The following is a 16,747-nucleotide window of genomic DNA, read 5'->3' as shown; positions in this document are numbered from 1 at the left end:
TAGCCTATAACTTGTCCTGCCTGCAGAGTATTCTAGGACCGGAGCCAGCACAACTGTCATCAAACAAACCAGAGAGGCATCACCCAACAAACAAATGGAGGCAGATGCAAAGACCCACAGCCAAAATTAGGCATAGTTTGGGGAGTCCTTTGGAGGAAGTGAAGGAAGGATAGGAGGAACCAGAAGGGTCAGGGACACCAAAAGAACATGGCCCACAGAATCAAGTGACCAGCATGACCAGTACTCATGGTGTCTCACTGAGATCGGGGAGCCTGTAGGGGTCTGGTTTAGGTCCCCTGCATATGTGCTATGGCTAAGTAGTTTGGTATCCTTGCGAGACTCCTAGCAGGGGGAGCAGGGACGGGAGCTGACTGTTTCACCTGCTCTTGGGACCCTTTTCCTCCTACTGGGTTGCCTTGCCCAGCCTTGATGCTATGGTAAGTACTTGGTCTTATTGTAGCATATTATGCCATATTTGGTTGATGTCCCATGGAGGCCTGCTATTTTCTAAGGGAGATTGTGGGGATGTGGATGTGGGGCAGAGGGGAGATGAGGAGAGGAGACTGGGGGAAGGAAAGGGAGGAAAAACTGTGGTTTGGGTGTAATATGTAAGAGAAGAATAATAAATAAAAAATGCTTTTGGTTAGTACAGAAAGTAACAGATTTCACTATGGCATCTGCATACACAAGTTACTGTATTTTGTTTTTACTGTTGTTCTATGCCCTTCACTTCTTTACTGGAAATAGGCTGTCTCCTTTCTACATGTACTGATTAATCTCTTTTTTATCTACCTTATGATCTCTTCTTCCCTTCTCATGATCCCCTTTCTATTCATGATCTATGTACTAATATACAGATACATACATTTATATATCTATGCATATATTAAATCTAGATGATGCATATTAGAGAAAACACATAGTATTTGAGCCTGGCTAGTATTGTCTAACATTATTTCCAATTCATAGAAATGTATTACGTATCTTTACATTTTCTCAATCCATTCACTGTTGGTGAATATCTAGGATGGCTCAGTCCCTGAGCTATTGTGAACAGTGTTTTATACACACGGATGTACAAGTATCTCCATGGTATGTTGCTTTAGAGTTCTTTAGGAAATTATTCAGGAATCCTATGTGTCAAATGGTAGGCAGATTTCTGTCTTTGGAGAACCCTCCATACAGATTTCCTTGGTGGTGGTACAGGTTTACAGTTCCACCAACAGCGAGGAAAAAGGGTCTTTATTCTTCATATCTCTGCACTGCAGAGAGGTCTTATCTACACAAGGACTTGTCACGGATACTCAGAATCACCATCCCTGGCTATAACCATTTGCTTTGAACTCCATCCTGGAGGCAGTCCGATATTGATAAAGGTATTTCTGATTATCAGGTAACCGTGAGCAGCAGATGCTTCAGTGTCAGGGGAGAGACTGTGGACTGCACGGCCACAGAAGACTGGTCTACCCCGAGGACAACATCACAGTTAACACAGAATCAGAGCGTGCAGAGACTGACATGGGGAACAACTCTCTTCTTCATGATGTCTGGGCCCACTTCTAGCGTATAAGTAACCAAAAATCAACTAAGCATTTTTGGAGGATTTTATATTTTTATTTCTGAAGATCCCTTGCATTTCCAAGAATGTACCTCCCATATTAAATCCTTGAATGAAATGTGATTTATAGTAATTAGGCTGACAACACCATACACTTCATCAATGGTGATTTTATATGTTACATTTACATAGAAAGTGTATGAATTAAGCATATATAATTTGAAATATAAACTTATATTAAAGAAATAATGTAAATATCACTGATAGGCATTTTTTACTATAAAAATTACTTTCCTGTATTTAGTATACGTAAGGTAAAATATGTCAACTTTTGGAGAAATGATGTGTATAAGCAGATTATACTACCGAACAGTTGTTCTTATAGGACAACAAAGACAGTGTTACTAAATCTTTCAAGAAAGAGCTAATGGATCTCAGCTAGTCAGAACCTCTAACAGATATTCTCAGAAAGGAGACTTTGCTCATCCCTTGTTCTTGAGGATATGGTGTGGGATATTTGCCAAAGAGAACTGCAGATGGAGAGGAATGTGCCCAAGAGAGAGAAGTTTGCTGCAGTCAACAAAGCTGGAAGGATTCAAATTTGAAATCTTGGTCCCTGGTTGGTAGGACTTTTGGGAAGGATCAGAGTGTGTGGCTTTGGAGGAGATGGGCTCAGAGGTTTAAAGCTCACGCCATTCCCAGCTGGCTCTCTGCCGCATGGCTATGGATTGGATGTTAAGTTCTCAGCTACTGTTTGAGGGCTACGCAGGCCTGCCTACAGCCATACTTTCAGTCCTCAGATCACAGACTCACCCTCTGAGACTGTATACCACCATTAAATGCTTTCTTTTATTAGCTGCCTTGGTCTTGGTGTTTTGTCATGGTACCTTGCCAACAGTAAGCAGGACAGAGGCTTATCGGATAGGTAGATATGTAGGTAGATAGATGCTATTCAATTCATTAAGGCATTTCTTCTTGGAGCAAAGCCCATAGTGTCATCATATTTAAAAGAGGTACAATCATCCAATGTCCTTTCTCTACAAAGATCCATCTCCCCAAAGTCACTTATGTAATACATCACAATTACTAATTCTTGAAAGCTAGCAGTGTATACAGAACAGTAGGAAGAAAGAAAAGAAAGAAAGAAAGAAAGAAAGAAAGAAAGAAAGAAAGAAAGAAAGAAAGAAAGAAAGAAAGAAACAGGGCCTGGGAAGAGGAGTTATTGGTCAAATAACTGCCACACAAGCATGGCCACCTGAGCTCAATCTCCAGAGAACCTAGGTAACAAGGCTGCACGCGGTGCTACGCGCTGTAGCCAGGCTGCTATGCACTGTGACAAGGCTGTGTGTGGTGCTATGCACTGGTGTCCCAGGACCGGGGCCACAGGTCCCTGGGGCAGTGACCAGCCAGCCTAGCCTACCTGGGGAGTTCTAGGCAAGTGAGGGAATACCACTGAGACTGACCTACGACCTCCACATCTATGTGTATACATACATGTGCAGTCACAGGAACATGCATGCACATACTCAAAACAATTCCATTCCACATAATAAAGAGAATAAGAATAATTCATCTTACCCTCTCTTAACAGATTCCAAAAACTGAGCATTTGTTGGGTCACTGTAAGGTCTCAGTTCTCCATCATCCAAACTGAAACCATTGCTCCACAGCTTCAGTAAAATCTGAACCTTTTGGAGATGGAAAAAAAAAAGAATTTATCTCCAAACAATATTAGATTTCAATGCTATATCTCCTAACTTACTATCTGATTAATTTATCTTAAAATACAGAGATATTTGTTTTAGTCAAAGCTAAACATGTGGGTCCACCATGTGTTTACTTAGTAGGTTTATTTTTAGCTTAGAACTCTGATAATAGCTGCAAATATCAAAGTCCCATGGGTGGCGCCTGGCTGCTGAGCAATCTCTCAGAGTTCACGAAGGAGCATAAGCAGCAGGAAGACAGACTCCACTTGGCACCTGTGACTCAGACCCCTCTTCCAGCCCCAAATCTCTTTAGTTCCACCACTTAACAATTCATGCCAAGGGGCAAGGGAACCCTTCCAAGAAACTGTTAATGTCTAAAATAAATTTATAATTTTAATATTTTCAAAGGCAACAGAAATAGTGATTTCAAATGTTTTATAGTTTAATTCATGCTATATTATGAAAGCATACAATTTCTTAAAAAACGTTATGAGAATTATACATTCTGCCTGGCAGTGGTGGCACATGTCTTTAATCCCAGCATTCAGGAGGCAGAGGCAGGTGGATCTCAAGTTTGAGGTCAGTGTGGTCTACAGAGTGAGTTCCAGGACATCTAGAGCTACACAGAGAAACCTTGTCTCCAAAACAAAACAAAACAAACAAACAAACAAACAAAAAACCAAAAAAGTTAGACATTCCAATATAGCAGTAGAAATTATTATTGCTAATAAAAGCACACAGGTTCTTTAACTCCTGCTTCAAAAACTATAAGAGACAACTGTATTTATAGTGTCAAATATTAATTAAGGAAGGAGAAATAAACAGTATCAACTAGAGGTGAAAGCTTAACATTTTGATGACTGTACCTACATCTTGCAGCTGATTTTCTCCATAGATATACTCTGACCGCTTACAGAAGGAACTGCCCAATCTGTATCCTCCACCTGTAAATGACTGGAACACAGGATAAATGGGTTAAGAGTTCACTATGGCTTACAGTCAAAATGTTATTTGGATACTTGATTTCAAAACTAGACAAGAAATTATTGGCCAGATTCATAGTGACTAGGAAAATACACTGGAATAAAGCCATTAAGTTACAAGCAAGTGTATGTGAGAAATTAAATGTCTTTTCATGTAAACATTAGTAACTCGAAATGTGCAATAACTTAGTTTGACCACTAGAAGCCACACAGTAGAAGGAGAGAACAGACTCCTGCAAACTGTCCTCTGACCTCCACATGTGGGGTGTGGATTTGTGTGTACATGACCACACACACAAAATAAATGTTACAAATTGTTAAAGAATTCTGTATGTATTTTATAGGCTTTAAATTTTTTGTAAATTAATATTTATTGTTTTAATTTTCTTATTAAAAATTTCCATCTTCTCCCCTCCTCCCACTTCCCTCCCCTCCCCTCCACCCATACTTCCATTTTTACGTTTTAACTGAAATAGAAATTACATCATTTTCTCCCTTCTAGCCCCTCCCACATCCCTCCTCCAAGTTGAGAGCCTCTTTTTTCTTATTGTTACATACATACATATATGTAAATACATATCTCATATTATTGTTACATACATACATGTCTGTAAATACATGTTTTCATTGGTGGTGTGTAAATAGTTACCAGGCTGACCACTCTGCATTGGATAACCAACAAGAGGTCATCCCTGGGAGAGGGTAATCCTCCTTCTCCCAGCAGTCAAGGGTTGCCCGTAGTTCTTAGGAGTGTGACCACATGCGATTTCCCCATCCCATGTTAACACCCCCTTGAAATTGCCATTGTTTCAGTCTTGGTTATGCAGCCACTTCTAGGGGACTTTTACAGCTGACTTCCTGGTATTCTGGCTCTTACAACCTTCCTGCTCCCTCTTCCAAGATATTCCCTGAGCCACAGATGCAGGAGCCGTGATGCAGATGTATCTGCTGTGGCCGAGTTTCACCATGACCTGTTCATTTCTGCACTGTGTCCATGTGTCGTTTCCTGGGATGACCTCCATCTTACGCTGTTTTGTTAGCTACAGGAAGTCAGCTCTAGTCACAATTTGACCTTACCTACATCAAGTAGGCTATGATCCCACTTTTGATATTGCTGTACTGAACACATAGTCCTCAGGTAGGATACTGTGGGCAGAGATGGCTATTCTTTTAATTACCATTTGCATGACAAATGTGCTTTAGGTTACAACCTTACTTTGTTCCACATATGAAATCAATTCCATACTTTGCTTACAGAATTGGAGAACGTGGAAATGTTAAAATGACCTCAAGGCTTGACAGGAGGAAGTTTCCCAGCTGCTGCCAAATAAAGCCTAAAACTCAAGTTTCATGGAGCAGTCATTCTCGACCATGTGGCCAGAAAGATCAGAAAAGCGTCACCACGAGACATGTCCAAGTAGCTCGCGCCTTCCCAGAAACAGCAGTTACAGACAGCACTGACCTTAGCTTTGTCGTCACTTGAAGACCTTGTGGCTTCACTTAGAGGGACGGCCCCGTGCTCCCTTGCCTCTCTGAAGAGGTCATTCACAATGTTCCCAGGTGGAGGCTGAGCTATATGTACTCCACCACATTCCTGTTCACCTGAATAAAGCCTTTAAACAGCACAGCTCATGAATAAAAACTCAGAACAGGCACAAACACTCTAGAATAAGAAGCCACACAGCCATAGGAACTAACTTTTCTTTATAAAGAAGTACACTGAGCTCTTCAGGATATCTAACTGTACAACGGAACTCAGGCAAATATAAAACAGGGAGAGTCTGTATCCCTTCTGGGTTTGTGGAGCCTGACATTTCAGCGCCAGCATGGCGACTGGGGTCCTGGTTTCCCACCTTGACCCTGGGTGACTGCTTAAGGATTCTTCTCCTGTTGCGGGGAGGGGCACTGGCAACAGGTGGAGGTTATTCTTGCCCCATATGGCGACACAAAGGCTTATTCTGCAGAAAGACCTAGTGCATTACAATTTCCGTGTAAATAACTTCATATATTCCCTTTGTAGTAACTAAGATCTGCCCTGACTCTAACTTCAGAAAGGCTACAAAACACACATTTCCATTCACCTAAGATTATCCTAATCTTTCTCAAGGAGATCAGAAAATTTAACAATGAAGTAACACATAGAGACTTCCTACAAGGTGACAGAGTTCACTTTTTATTTCCCCACTCCTTCTATTCCAGTTCCCACTAACTCACAGAGCAATGGCAGAAACTACAACAGAGGTTCCCTTCAAGGTTTTCTCCTAAGCTGGCAACCAAGTTACAGAGGAAGCAGCAGTTCTCACGTCCTGCTACCTGGACACAGGTGTGCACACCAGCAGAACCCCACTACTGCTGTGGGGAGGGGCACCACCCCATCAGAGCCACTGAGTCCACTAGAACCCAGTCTTCCCAGGCTCGCACTGCACACCCGTGGTGTGGGGTGGGTGCAGCAAGCACGACGAAAGTCTGCCTGTCTCTGAAATAAGTGCAGTGTTGGAGAGGAGGGACTGCACAGCACATGGCCTCAGGAACTGTGACAAACAAAGCCAGCACAGCTTCCTGCCACCTTTGTCCCCAAGTATAGCTTCTTCCCTCCCTGTCTCAACCATCTGCCAAAGTGAATGATCCTGCCTCTTTGCCTTGTGACAAAGGCCTGGGAAAACTGGTCACAGGAAAAGATTTAGCGGTTTGTTATGGCCTTCCCTGAGATCAGGCAGCCTCACTGATATTTATAGTCAGAGCTGCAAGCCGTCTGGAACTGACTGTGTGTTGCATAAGGGAAAGAGAGGCCAATGCTAATTTCTTCCCTTAGGCAATGCCACGAAATGCCCTCTCCTCGTTGCTCTGCAGCGGCATCTTTGCCGGAGCCAAACAGCCATCTCCAAGGGTGGGAGATTCAATGTCCCAGTTTTGACTCGCTGGTCAGACTCTTAGGCCTCTGCAGCTTTGGAATAAGTCTTCATATCGAGTACTTGGTGTCCTAAGCTCGGAGGGTGCTCCATGAGCTCTAGCCGTTCTCTGTGGACACAGAGGACCAAGGGCACTACAACTGGAGCAGTGACGACATTGCCCGCTTCCATTTTCTCACTTCACACGGGAACTTCATCTTTCCCTGACTTTCCTGAGAGGCACCGTTAGCCTCACTGTGCAGTGGGGTTCCAACCATGCTTTGGTTTTACTAAATTTCCTTTCTTCCCTTTTCCACAATAAGATGTCGATGCCCTTGCCTTCTGTTCTCCTCTTTGAAAATCATTTGATCAAAAAAGTATTTATCCACTCCCATTGCAACTTCCAATAAATGACTCAAAGGTAATATTTCACCTCCCTTTAAAAACATCTTTTCTTCCATTCTCTCTCCATGCAGCCCAGGCTATGGTCCTCCTGCCTGGGCCACACAAGTGCTGGTATTGCAAGCACACATGATCATGCCTAGCTCTCTCCTACTTTGTTTGGCTGGTTGCCTGGGGCAGGAGTGAGACAGCCCCTGTACACGAAGCTGGCTTTGAACTTCTACATAGCTAACGTTGACCTTCAGCCCTGACCTCCCCAGTGTAGGGAGTAAAGACATATGCCACCATGCCTGGCCCTAACTTATTGACATTTAAACTTTGTAAAGACCTTAAAAAAATAAAGCGCCTACTGAGCAATCCTGCATAAATGAAGTCCACCAGTTCTAAGGCCAACCAAGTTGCATGCTGCAGGCCTCTCGTCAGCAAGCACAGATCTACTGCAGCTCCCCAAACTCTCTTTCCTACTCATGCCCTGTATTCTGTGCCAGGAAGTTTCTATAACCAAGTTTTAGAAAGCACTAGTGCAATTCCATTCTCTCCCTCATTCCAGTGTAACCGCCTACTGTTGTCTTGTCCCTTAGGGTACCAGTGTAACCTACTGTTGTCTTGCCCCTTAGGGTACCAGTGTAACCGCCTGTTGTCTTGTCCCTTAGGGTACCAGTGTAACCTCCTACTGTTGTCTTGTCCCTTAGGGTACCCAAACTGGGCTGCCTCTTCTTCTCCCATTGTTGTAACTTGACATTGATTTTTCTAAAAGGATATGCTTTTTCCTACTTCCCCCAAAAGATTAATAGTTAATATTATCAAAGGGCAAATATATTTTCATACCATTCTTATAACTAAGCGATCCCCATTTTCCAGATGAGAAAACAGACTAGGGGTGGTTAATGAAGAGACACCCACACACACATACACATGGGGCTGAGCTCTTGCACTCCGGCTCCTTTTCACTGAATGAACTTTCTGCACACAAGCATTTCAGTGACTTGAATGAATGCAGCATAATAATGGAGCCAACTGCAAATGGACATCTAAGTCTCTTCACTCAAAACACACTAGGGAGTCAAGCGCTTAACTCGGAATGGAACCCTCCTAAGTGTAGACTTGTGTGACAGCAGGGTCACATACCCATGAGGTTCACCCTGGCTGCACTTCCACTAAGCTGTAACGTTCCGCAGCCTCTCCTGTACTCTCCTGTCCTTTCTTCATGTTTCCTTCTACGCCTCTCTGCCTCTGACCCCCGGGGCTTACTTCGATTTTAGTGACTGGTTAAAGCCCATGCTAGGCATAGCACACCGTCCATCTCATTTAATTCTCAAAACAATGCTACGTAAATCATGACCTGGAGAGGACATGTCCTAAGTTCTGCTGCTGGCACACAGCCTCGCATGCATTAATTTGTTAAAGCTGTCAACCTGGCCTGAAAGTTGGTCTAAAGATTACACACTTTCTGTAGGCTAAAGGCATAGACCACATTATGTCTAATATTTTTGATAATGAAACTATATTAGCGTTTTATTTAGTTTCTACTGACCAAGAGCAAACTGGCTGATGGAAGGGTTTATTACACCATACAGGTTATCATTACTGAGGGGAGCGATGGCAGGAGCCTGGAGGTGGAAACTGAAGCAGAGACGTGGGGAAATGCTACTCACTAGATTGCTCTCCATGGTTTGCTCAACATACGTTCTTATACCTAGGACCACCTGCCCAGGGATGGCACCTCCCACATGGGCCCTTCCCATGGGCCCCCACAGACAGGCCTGCAGACCAGTCAGCCAGAGGCAATCTCTCACCGGGGAGTGCTCTTCCCAGGAGACTCTAGCTTGTGTCAAGCTGACAGAAACTAACCAGTGCAGCTGGCTTAAAAAGCCAAGGGGCCAGGTGTGGTGGTGTTAGCAGTCTCTGGAAATCTCAGCCTTGGGAGGCTGAGGCAGGAGGACTGCGGGTAGCCTGACTAACAGTGAGTTCCAGGCCTGACTAGGCTGCATATGACACCCTGAAAACCACAAGAAGTGACAGGGAGAGTACAACCACTTTGATTTCTAACACTGCCCTAGGAGGACAGACAGAGAGCAGCGGCCTACAGAAACAAAACATGGGGACAGTGAGCAGGGCAAACGTTCTCACTGAAGGTGAAGCAGGGAGCTGCATGACGTGAAAACTATGGGTGTCACGTGCAGAAAAGACTGCTGATGATCTCTGTGCGCACTGTACCTGAAGTGATTAAACAGCCTCCGAATCTTTTACAGAAATTTATCCTTTTGAGTGGTAAATGATTCTTGAGGTCAGCATTACTGGTTGGAGGGGTACAGCTCAGCGGTAGGACTACATGGTTAATGTGTGTGCAATACTGAGTTTAGTCCATGACACCCCCAAATGAACAAACAAAAGAGCACTACCAAATCAAACTACTAACAACAAATTCTTTTCGGATTGCATAAGTAAATGCATCCAATGGGGGGAAGAAAGAGTTCTAGGGATTGAACCCAAGGTCTTGCACATGCTAGGCAAAACTCCACCACTGAGTCACATCCACAGATCTTAGTATTTTCAGGGTGCTCAAAATGGCTTGCACCTCTTGGCAGCCTAGGACAACCTTAACTCATGATCACAGAATTAACCCATGAAACGCAAGGAAAATATCTACTTGTCAATCTTGCAAAAATCCAAATCAGGTTTACTGCACTAAGAGCAAAGTTAAGTTCTTCTCCTGCGCTCAGGCTAGGGAGTCAAAGGCTGAACAATGAACTACTGAGTGCGGAAAACCCAGGTACAATCACATTAAGTACTTTAAAAATGGGGGGATACATTAAGGAGGTAATTAAAACATTACACACAGCTACATATACTCATATATCTAAGAAGTAAGCGCTAAGTCAAAGGATAGTATATTCAAATCATGCTGAGATACCAACCTGCTGATTACAAGGACAGACTGTACCTGACAATGGAGTGATGTGGTGGTCAGCACCTTAACCAAGTGAGCATATCACCAAGAGTGGGAAAACTTGGAATTATATGGCTCCTGATGTGATATAATAAAAAGCAGACAGTATCACTTATCTAGTAATCTTGACAAAAATGTTTAACAAGAATCTAATTATGAGGAAACAGTGATTTAGAATGTAGGATATTTTGAGACATCTGGTGTATACTTTTTAAAACAATGAATGTAATAAATTTTAGAATATGGAGGTGAGCTAAATACAGGGAGAGCGAGAGAGAGAGAGAGAAAGAGAGAGAGAGAGAGAGAGAGAGAGAGAGAGAGAGAGAGAGAGAGAGAGTTTCTACATTCAAAACTCAACACAGGAAAAGTCAAATGAGTAGTCTCTAGCTGGGTCCCCAAATCCCCAAAGTGGCTAGAAGACATCATGGTGCCACTGTTAATTTGTAAGCTATACTTTGTTATTTGGGTTCTATACATTCTTCTTAGGGGTACACAATGACGTCTAGAAGCGGGTGTCATTTGCTTTCAGATAGCTGAGTGGAAGGAAGTGAGCGCATGCGTGAGTGAGGCAGGACTCCATGAGGACACATTAACCCCAGGTGAAGGAAGGGAGAGGCTCAGTCTGTATTTACCTGACTAACCGTCACACTTCCTACGGGCTTTGACATTTGTAAAGGAAAACACAGGGGAGAAACTATAAGGACTTTTTTTATCATTCAAGCACAGGAAGATGTATCATTTTTGTCTCCCCTTCAAAAAAAATATGTGAAGTGAAAAAAATAGTGTCCAGTGAATTTTTCTACTTCTGATGAAATTATACTTTTTGAGAATGAGAGGTAATAAAATTCAAGCTTGCTCTCTAATGTAATACTAAAAAAAAACAATAAAAATATTCATACTATAATAAATGTGATTCTTATCTTCTAAACCTCTAGTCTGTTCTTTTTGTCATCCAGAGATTTTAATGACAACAAACAGATCCCAGGAAATCATGTCAGACCAGGCATGGCAGTACAAAAGCACACACAGAGACTTCAGAACTGACAGATTCTTCAGTGGGGACCAGGGACTTGCAGAGCCCCCGTGGTGATGGTGAGAACCCTGCTGGCCCTCAGCGGACAAGACTGCACCCGAGTGCTGCTGAGAGGAGAGCCTGGACATGCCATCGAGCTCAATGAGCGCAAGGACAAAAATATTAAAGCTCCAGGATTCAAGACAGAATTCATGTGGTGCTTAGGATAATAGCAGGCACCACGGGATTTCTTCAAAAGTTTTTTTTTCATTGACTATAAAAATTTTAGAATAGTACCTCCATATTTATTTTTAAAAAATTAACTTAGGAAATCCTCAAAGTGACTTAAAATTGGCTCAGTGCGCTAAGCTACTGCAGGTAGCTGTCGGGAAGCAACACTCACCGTTGCGGCAGCGTCCGTGGGCTCTTAAAGACGGGAGCTGCAGATCTGGCAGGCCTGGAAGACTTGCATTTCACTTCCTCTTCGTACAGTCCTGCCAAGGCCAACTACACACAGCAACAGGCTTGTTACCCGCTAGCGACGGAAATACACTTGTAGACAGCTGAGGAACATGCATTAGTTTGGAAGTGGGCATTAACAATTTCCTACTAAAAAATGAAGGCTGTTGCCTCAAAAGATGTTGCCTTTCCAAAAGAAACTAACTTGTGAGGTTTCATAGTATTCAATTAATTAAACTGCCTATGCCAGAGAAAATTTGTTACAATAATTCTTTTAATTAACTATTCAACAGTTTTAAAAACTGAGTTTGGCAAGACACTGTTTTCCCCTCTGGGCCTGTGTAACTCTCCTCCAGGCTCCCAAGGCTTTCTGAAGACAGTTCATGCTATAGTCAATTTCTCTAAATCAATCTCACAATATAATTTTGCTTAGTAGTTTTCAAAATCCAGGAACATGAAACAAGTTCAAAAGTATTGCCTAAAAGTCTATCAGACATAAATATCATCAAGTTCAGGGGAAAGAGCTGAAAAATAAGACAATGAATTAAATATAGGTTTCGACCACTTATAAAGCAATACTGCAAAATCACACACTGCAGATACATAGCTGCTTACTTTCGAAATAAAGTAAAAATATATTTGTCTTTGAAATAGAATTTAAAATGTTAATGTAATTATTACAGTTTTCTCCTCCCTCTACTTCTGCTGTTTTGAGTAACAATTTTTTTTTTCATTCAGGCATCGTGTCAAACCCCTCTAATCCTAGCACTTGGAAGGCAGAAGCAGGAACATGTCCGTGAGTTCGAGGCCAGCCTGGTGTCCACTGTGAGTTTCAGGATAGTCAGGGCTGTGGAGAGAGTCCCTGTCTCAAAAAAACAGGCAAAACAAAAGAAATTTCCTTAATGCTCCTAGTGGGTATTCAATCGGTGTGATTATAATCTTTGGGCCCCCACTCACTCTACAATCAAACAAGCCTTTTCCCCCACCAGGTAACTATCTCTGTGTATTTTTTCCTCAGAAGGAAAAGAAGAATAAATAACTGAGGCCAAATCATCCAGTCCTGATTTTTTTTTTTCAGGCTGGGAACTGAAGCCAGGCTGAGCCTCATCCATACAAAACAAGCACCCTAACACTATAGTACATCCCCGGGCCTATAGGTTCCATACACCTTTGGCTAAACACATTTAAAATACACACTCAGGGCACCTAGAGGCTTTCACCCCATTTCCTAACTGTTTTTATCCCTCCTTCTTCCAGTCTCTCACAGATGATGCAGCAACTTGTGGATTTCTGAAAAGGCAATTTCCCTAGAAATGCTAATGAATGGCTCTGACCTCTTAAGAACTGAATTAAAAGTTCTTACATAGATCATAATTCTTTTGACATTAAAATATAATTCCATCATCTGTCCCTTCCTTCTACTTCCCATGTTCACACACCCCCTCTTTCTCTCTCAGCTGGATCCAAACCTTAACTTAGGCACTTACTGTGTATGTCTGATGGATCACTGAACATCGTTGAGTTTAGTTTTTATGTCTTTAAATGCCTAACGAAATTTCTGTCAAGATCAGTTGAAAGATTAGTGCATGCAAAACACAGGCACGGATGCCTATCAGGGCAAGGTCTTAAGTTTTAAACTGTCCCTGTCTTCACTCTCCCCCAGCAGACTCCTCTGCATCTCTCTGTCACCGTTACTACCCCTACTTAACAAAATTAGAGTCATTAGGGAGGAGGGGGGCCTTAATGATTGATGGGGGAGGGCCCAGTGCATTGTGGGTAGTGCCATCCCTGGGCTGGGTTCTCTAAGAAAGCAGGCTGGGCAAGCCACAGTGAGCAAGCAGGTAAGCAGCACACTCTAAGGCTTGTCTCCAAGTCCCTGCCCTGCTTGAGTTCCTAGCCTGACTGCCTTTTGAGGATGAACAGTGATGTGGGAACCTAAGTTAACCGTTTCCCCCCCACGTTGTGGTGTTTCATCTCTGTGGTAGCGATCCTGACTAAGACAATTAGTTAAGTGGCTTCAGGGTCACCTGTAGCGAACCAATGCTCAATCAATACTTTAACCGATGTAACTTTACATCGGTTTGGTCTATTAAGGCTAGTTTACAAGCCTGTTTCAAGTCCGTGGTCTTTCAAAATACTTAATACCATAATACAACAGTATCCTGTACTACTTATGGATTTGATAGCCTATTTATCTCCAAATTCCCCAAAGTTGTAACAGCAAGTAGTCAGTATGTTTGGTTAAAGATGAAGACCGGCTACTAAAAATGCTCTGCCAAGGTTGGAAAATTCAGGTTCATTTATTCTTAACCATAACCCCTTACACATGTTTAATTGCCGAGTTTTATCGATGATCTCATGAGAACACAGAAAAATGCCTAAAATGAGCTAGTGTTAGCATCTGATAAGGTAGCATTTAATGGACAAGTGTTCAGTTGACTAATGTCGACGTTGTAACATTATCGAGTTTTATTACTGTTACACTGTTACAAGTGGGCTGCAAACACAGCCTGAACTGTTTTAAGCTCTCTCCTGTAAAAACGCCAAGCTTATTGATAAGGAAAGAAAAAGAAGAAAAACTGCCTTTAATGTGTAAGTCTTTAAATCCGAAACAGCATCCAAGATCAGCACGCGTTATTTTTAAATTACTTTTTAAGCGATGGCCATAGGAACTCTCCAGCAGGCAGACAACATCAGTCGGGAGCCACCCAGACCGCCCCGCAAAATGACATTTCCCACAGCTGCCCGGTGCGCCGCGCGCCCTGGGTTCCACGCCCACCACCCCGCCGCGCGCCTCCTGGAGACCCCAGCCATCATTCTCCTCCTCCGACAGGGTCCGGGCAAGGCTCAGGCGCGGTACCCAGTGGCTCTGCCCCGTGCCTCCCGCCCGCCGCCGCGCCCCGGGCCTCCGCACCTGTAGGTCCCGCGCACTCGGGGGCCGGGGCCTCGAGGACCCCCTCTCCGGCTCCTCCGGCTCCGCGCGTCCTCCCTCCGCCATCTTCCACCAGCTCCCGGCGCCCGCCTGCTCCTGACTCGCGACTTCCGGGGCTGGTTGCTTAGCGACCGCGGGAGGGGGCGGAGCCACTCGGCGACCACCCCCTCGGGAGTGGGCGGAGCTCAGTCGCGGTAGGTTGGTCCTCGCTCCTTTTCCCCACCGGTCCTCAAGACTCTCCAGGCTTTTACCTTCTGCACCTCTGTGTGCAATCACTGGGCCACTCGCTGGGAGATACTGCAGGTTGTCCCAGAGCGCAGCCTTGACTTGCAGGTCCACGCAACTCAACAGATGAACGTTGCAACTTCACCTTTTAAGTCTTGGTCCAATCGTTCGTTTTCCCTTGTCAAGGATCGTATGGTACATCCGTCCCTCCGCATCCGTTTTGAGGAAGAGAAAGGCAGTAAAGCTTTTGGCAGTGAAAATGGATATTCTTAAACCACCCCTGCCAGTATTGATTTAACCCTTTCCTGTCTTATCCAAGGCGCTTACACCTCCCAAGGATTGCCAAGGTAGAAAAAGAAGTCCAGACCTTTATGTAACCCGAAAGCTAATGAGGGAAAGAAAGACGAAAACAGATAACAGAATAAATTTGTAATAAGCGTTGCAAAGAGTATTAAGCGAGGCCTGTATGTGAATTGAGACTACTCCATTGGTACCTACTGTGTGCACCAGGCTGGGTGCCAGCCTACAGTACGCTGCCTTGATGTGGTCTTTAAAAAACAGCAAATTTGACCAGCTAAAAAAGGTGAAACTGAGAGGTCTATACAGTGTGCTGCCTCAACCCCAAACCCACTTCTTTCTCCTCCAGCTGCTGCTTTTTTGTTCTGTTCCTTACGGTATCCTTTAACTTATATTGGATATTAGTCATCTGGAGGTCACTGAGGCTATTCATGGGTGAGGTTGAATTTCCCAGTGCTGGTGTAGGCTGCAGCAGTTAAGCCTAGAAGAAGGGGTCTTGAAGTAGTCGTTGTGGTTAACAGCAGATGTTTCAGTGTTTTTCCCACCTGAACTGGAGCTCCAGGCGGTGTTCTCAGCAGTGTGCTGAACAAGGAGAAGGTGTAGAGTTGACAGCTTTCCATGCAAAGTATCCAGGCAGCATGAAGGAGACCAACAGGCATCAGTCAGAAGATGAGATCTTAAGAATGTATAGTACTTGTGTAGAGAAGTGTGACTACGTGTAGCTTGAATGGGGGACCAAAGTATGGTGGTATCTTGTTTGTACCAATAAAGCTTACCTGACGATCAGAGGGTGGAGCTAGCTACTAGCTAACCATAGAGGTCTGGAGGTCTGTACAGACAGGCAGAAAGTGATATGGCTGGGCAGAGAGAGGAAGTGATGAAGCAGGAGGAAATTGAGTAGGCGACAGCGGTTTCACTTCTTTGTCTCTCTGTCTCTCAGCATTTTACCCTGTATCTGACTCTGGACTTTTATTGTTAAGGCCTATTAGAATTCCTGCTACATATTGGTGCCCAACTCAAAGGCTGGAATTCACAAAAAACGCCACAAGCAAAGGTATAAGCAGGAGCTGCAAGAGGGGGCTCCTGCACCTCCCGGATAGACTTTCTTTTCTTTTTTTTTCCCCCAAGCCTTTGACATTTTCCTATATGATTCAAATGTAGATACTTTAGAAAGAATGTTTGAAGAAGTAAGGAAAATTTTGTCTTGTTGGGAATTGCAAATTGTTCCTGAAAAAAAGGAGATTCTATTAATTATTTAGGCTATAAAATAGGTATACAAAAATTAGATCCCAAAAGTTACAAATTAGGAGAGATCGATTGCAGACCCTTAATGGC

General features: G+C 43.6%; 1 protein-coding gene across 1 annotated transcript in view; it reads right to left on the bottom strand.

Moving 5' to 3' along the window:
- The window catches only part of Ubxn2b (UBX domain protein 2B), a 28,763-nt gene extending 13,765 nt beyond the window's left edge, over nucleotides 1–14,998 (bottom strand). The window contains exons 1-5 of the mRNA XM_038347397.2: nucleotides 14,873–14,998; nucleotides 11,903–12,006; nucleotides 5,710–5,860; nucleotides 4,135–4,218; nucleotides 3,137–3,246 (exon numbers count right to left, since the gene is read on the bottom strand). Coding sequence (XP_038203325.1) covers nucleotides 3,137–3,246; nucleotides 4,135–4,218; nucleotides 5,710–5,860; nucleotides 11,903–12,006; nucleotides 14,873–14,956 — 533 coding nt within the window. The 5' untranslated portion in view covers nucleotides 14,957–14,998. The remainder of the gene's footprint in view (nucleotides 1–3,136; nucleotides 3,247–4,134; nucleotides 4,219–5,709; nucleotides 5,861–11,902; nucleotides 12,007–14,872) is intronic.
- Nucleotides 14,999–16,747: the final 1,749 nt, after the last annotated feature.

The sequence above is a fragment of the Arvicola amphibius genome, chromosome 11 (assembly GCF_903992535.2).
Source record: "Arvicola amphibius chromosome 11, mArvAmp1.2, whole genome shotgun sequence".
NCBI lineage: Eukaryota > Metazoa > Chordata > Mammalia > Rodentia > Cricetidae > Arvicola > Arvicola amphibius.
This window is presented reverse-complemented; position numbering and strand designations above follow the sequence as displayed.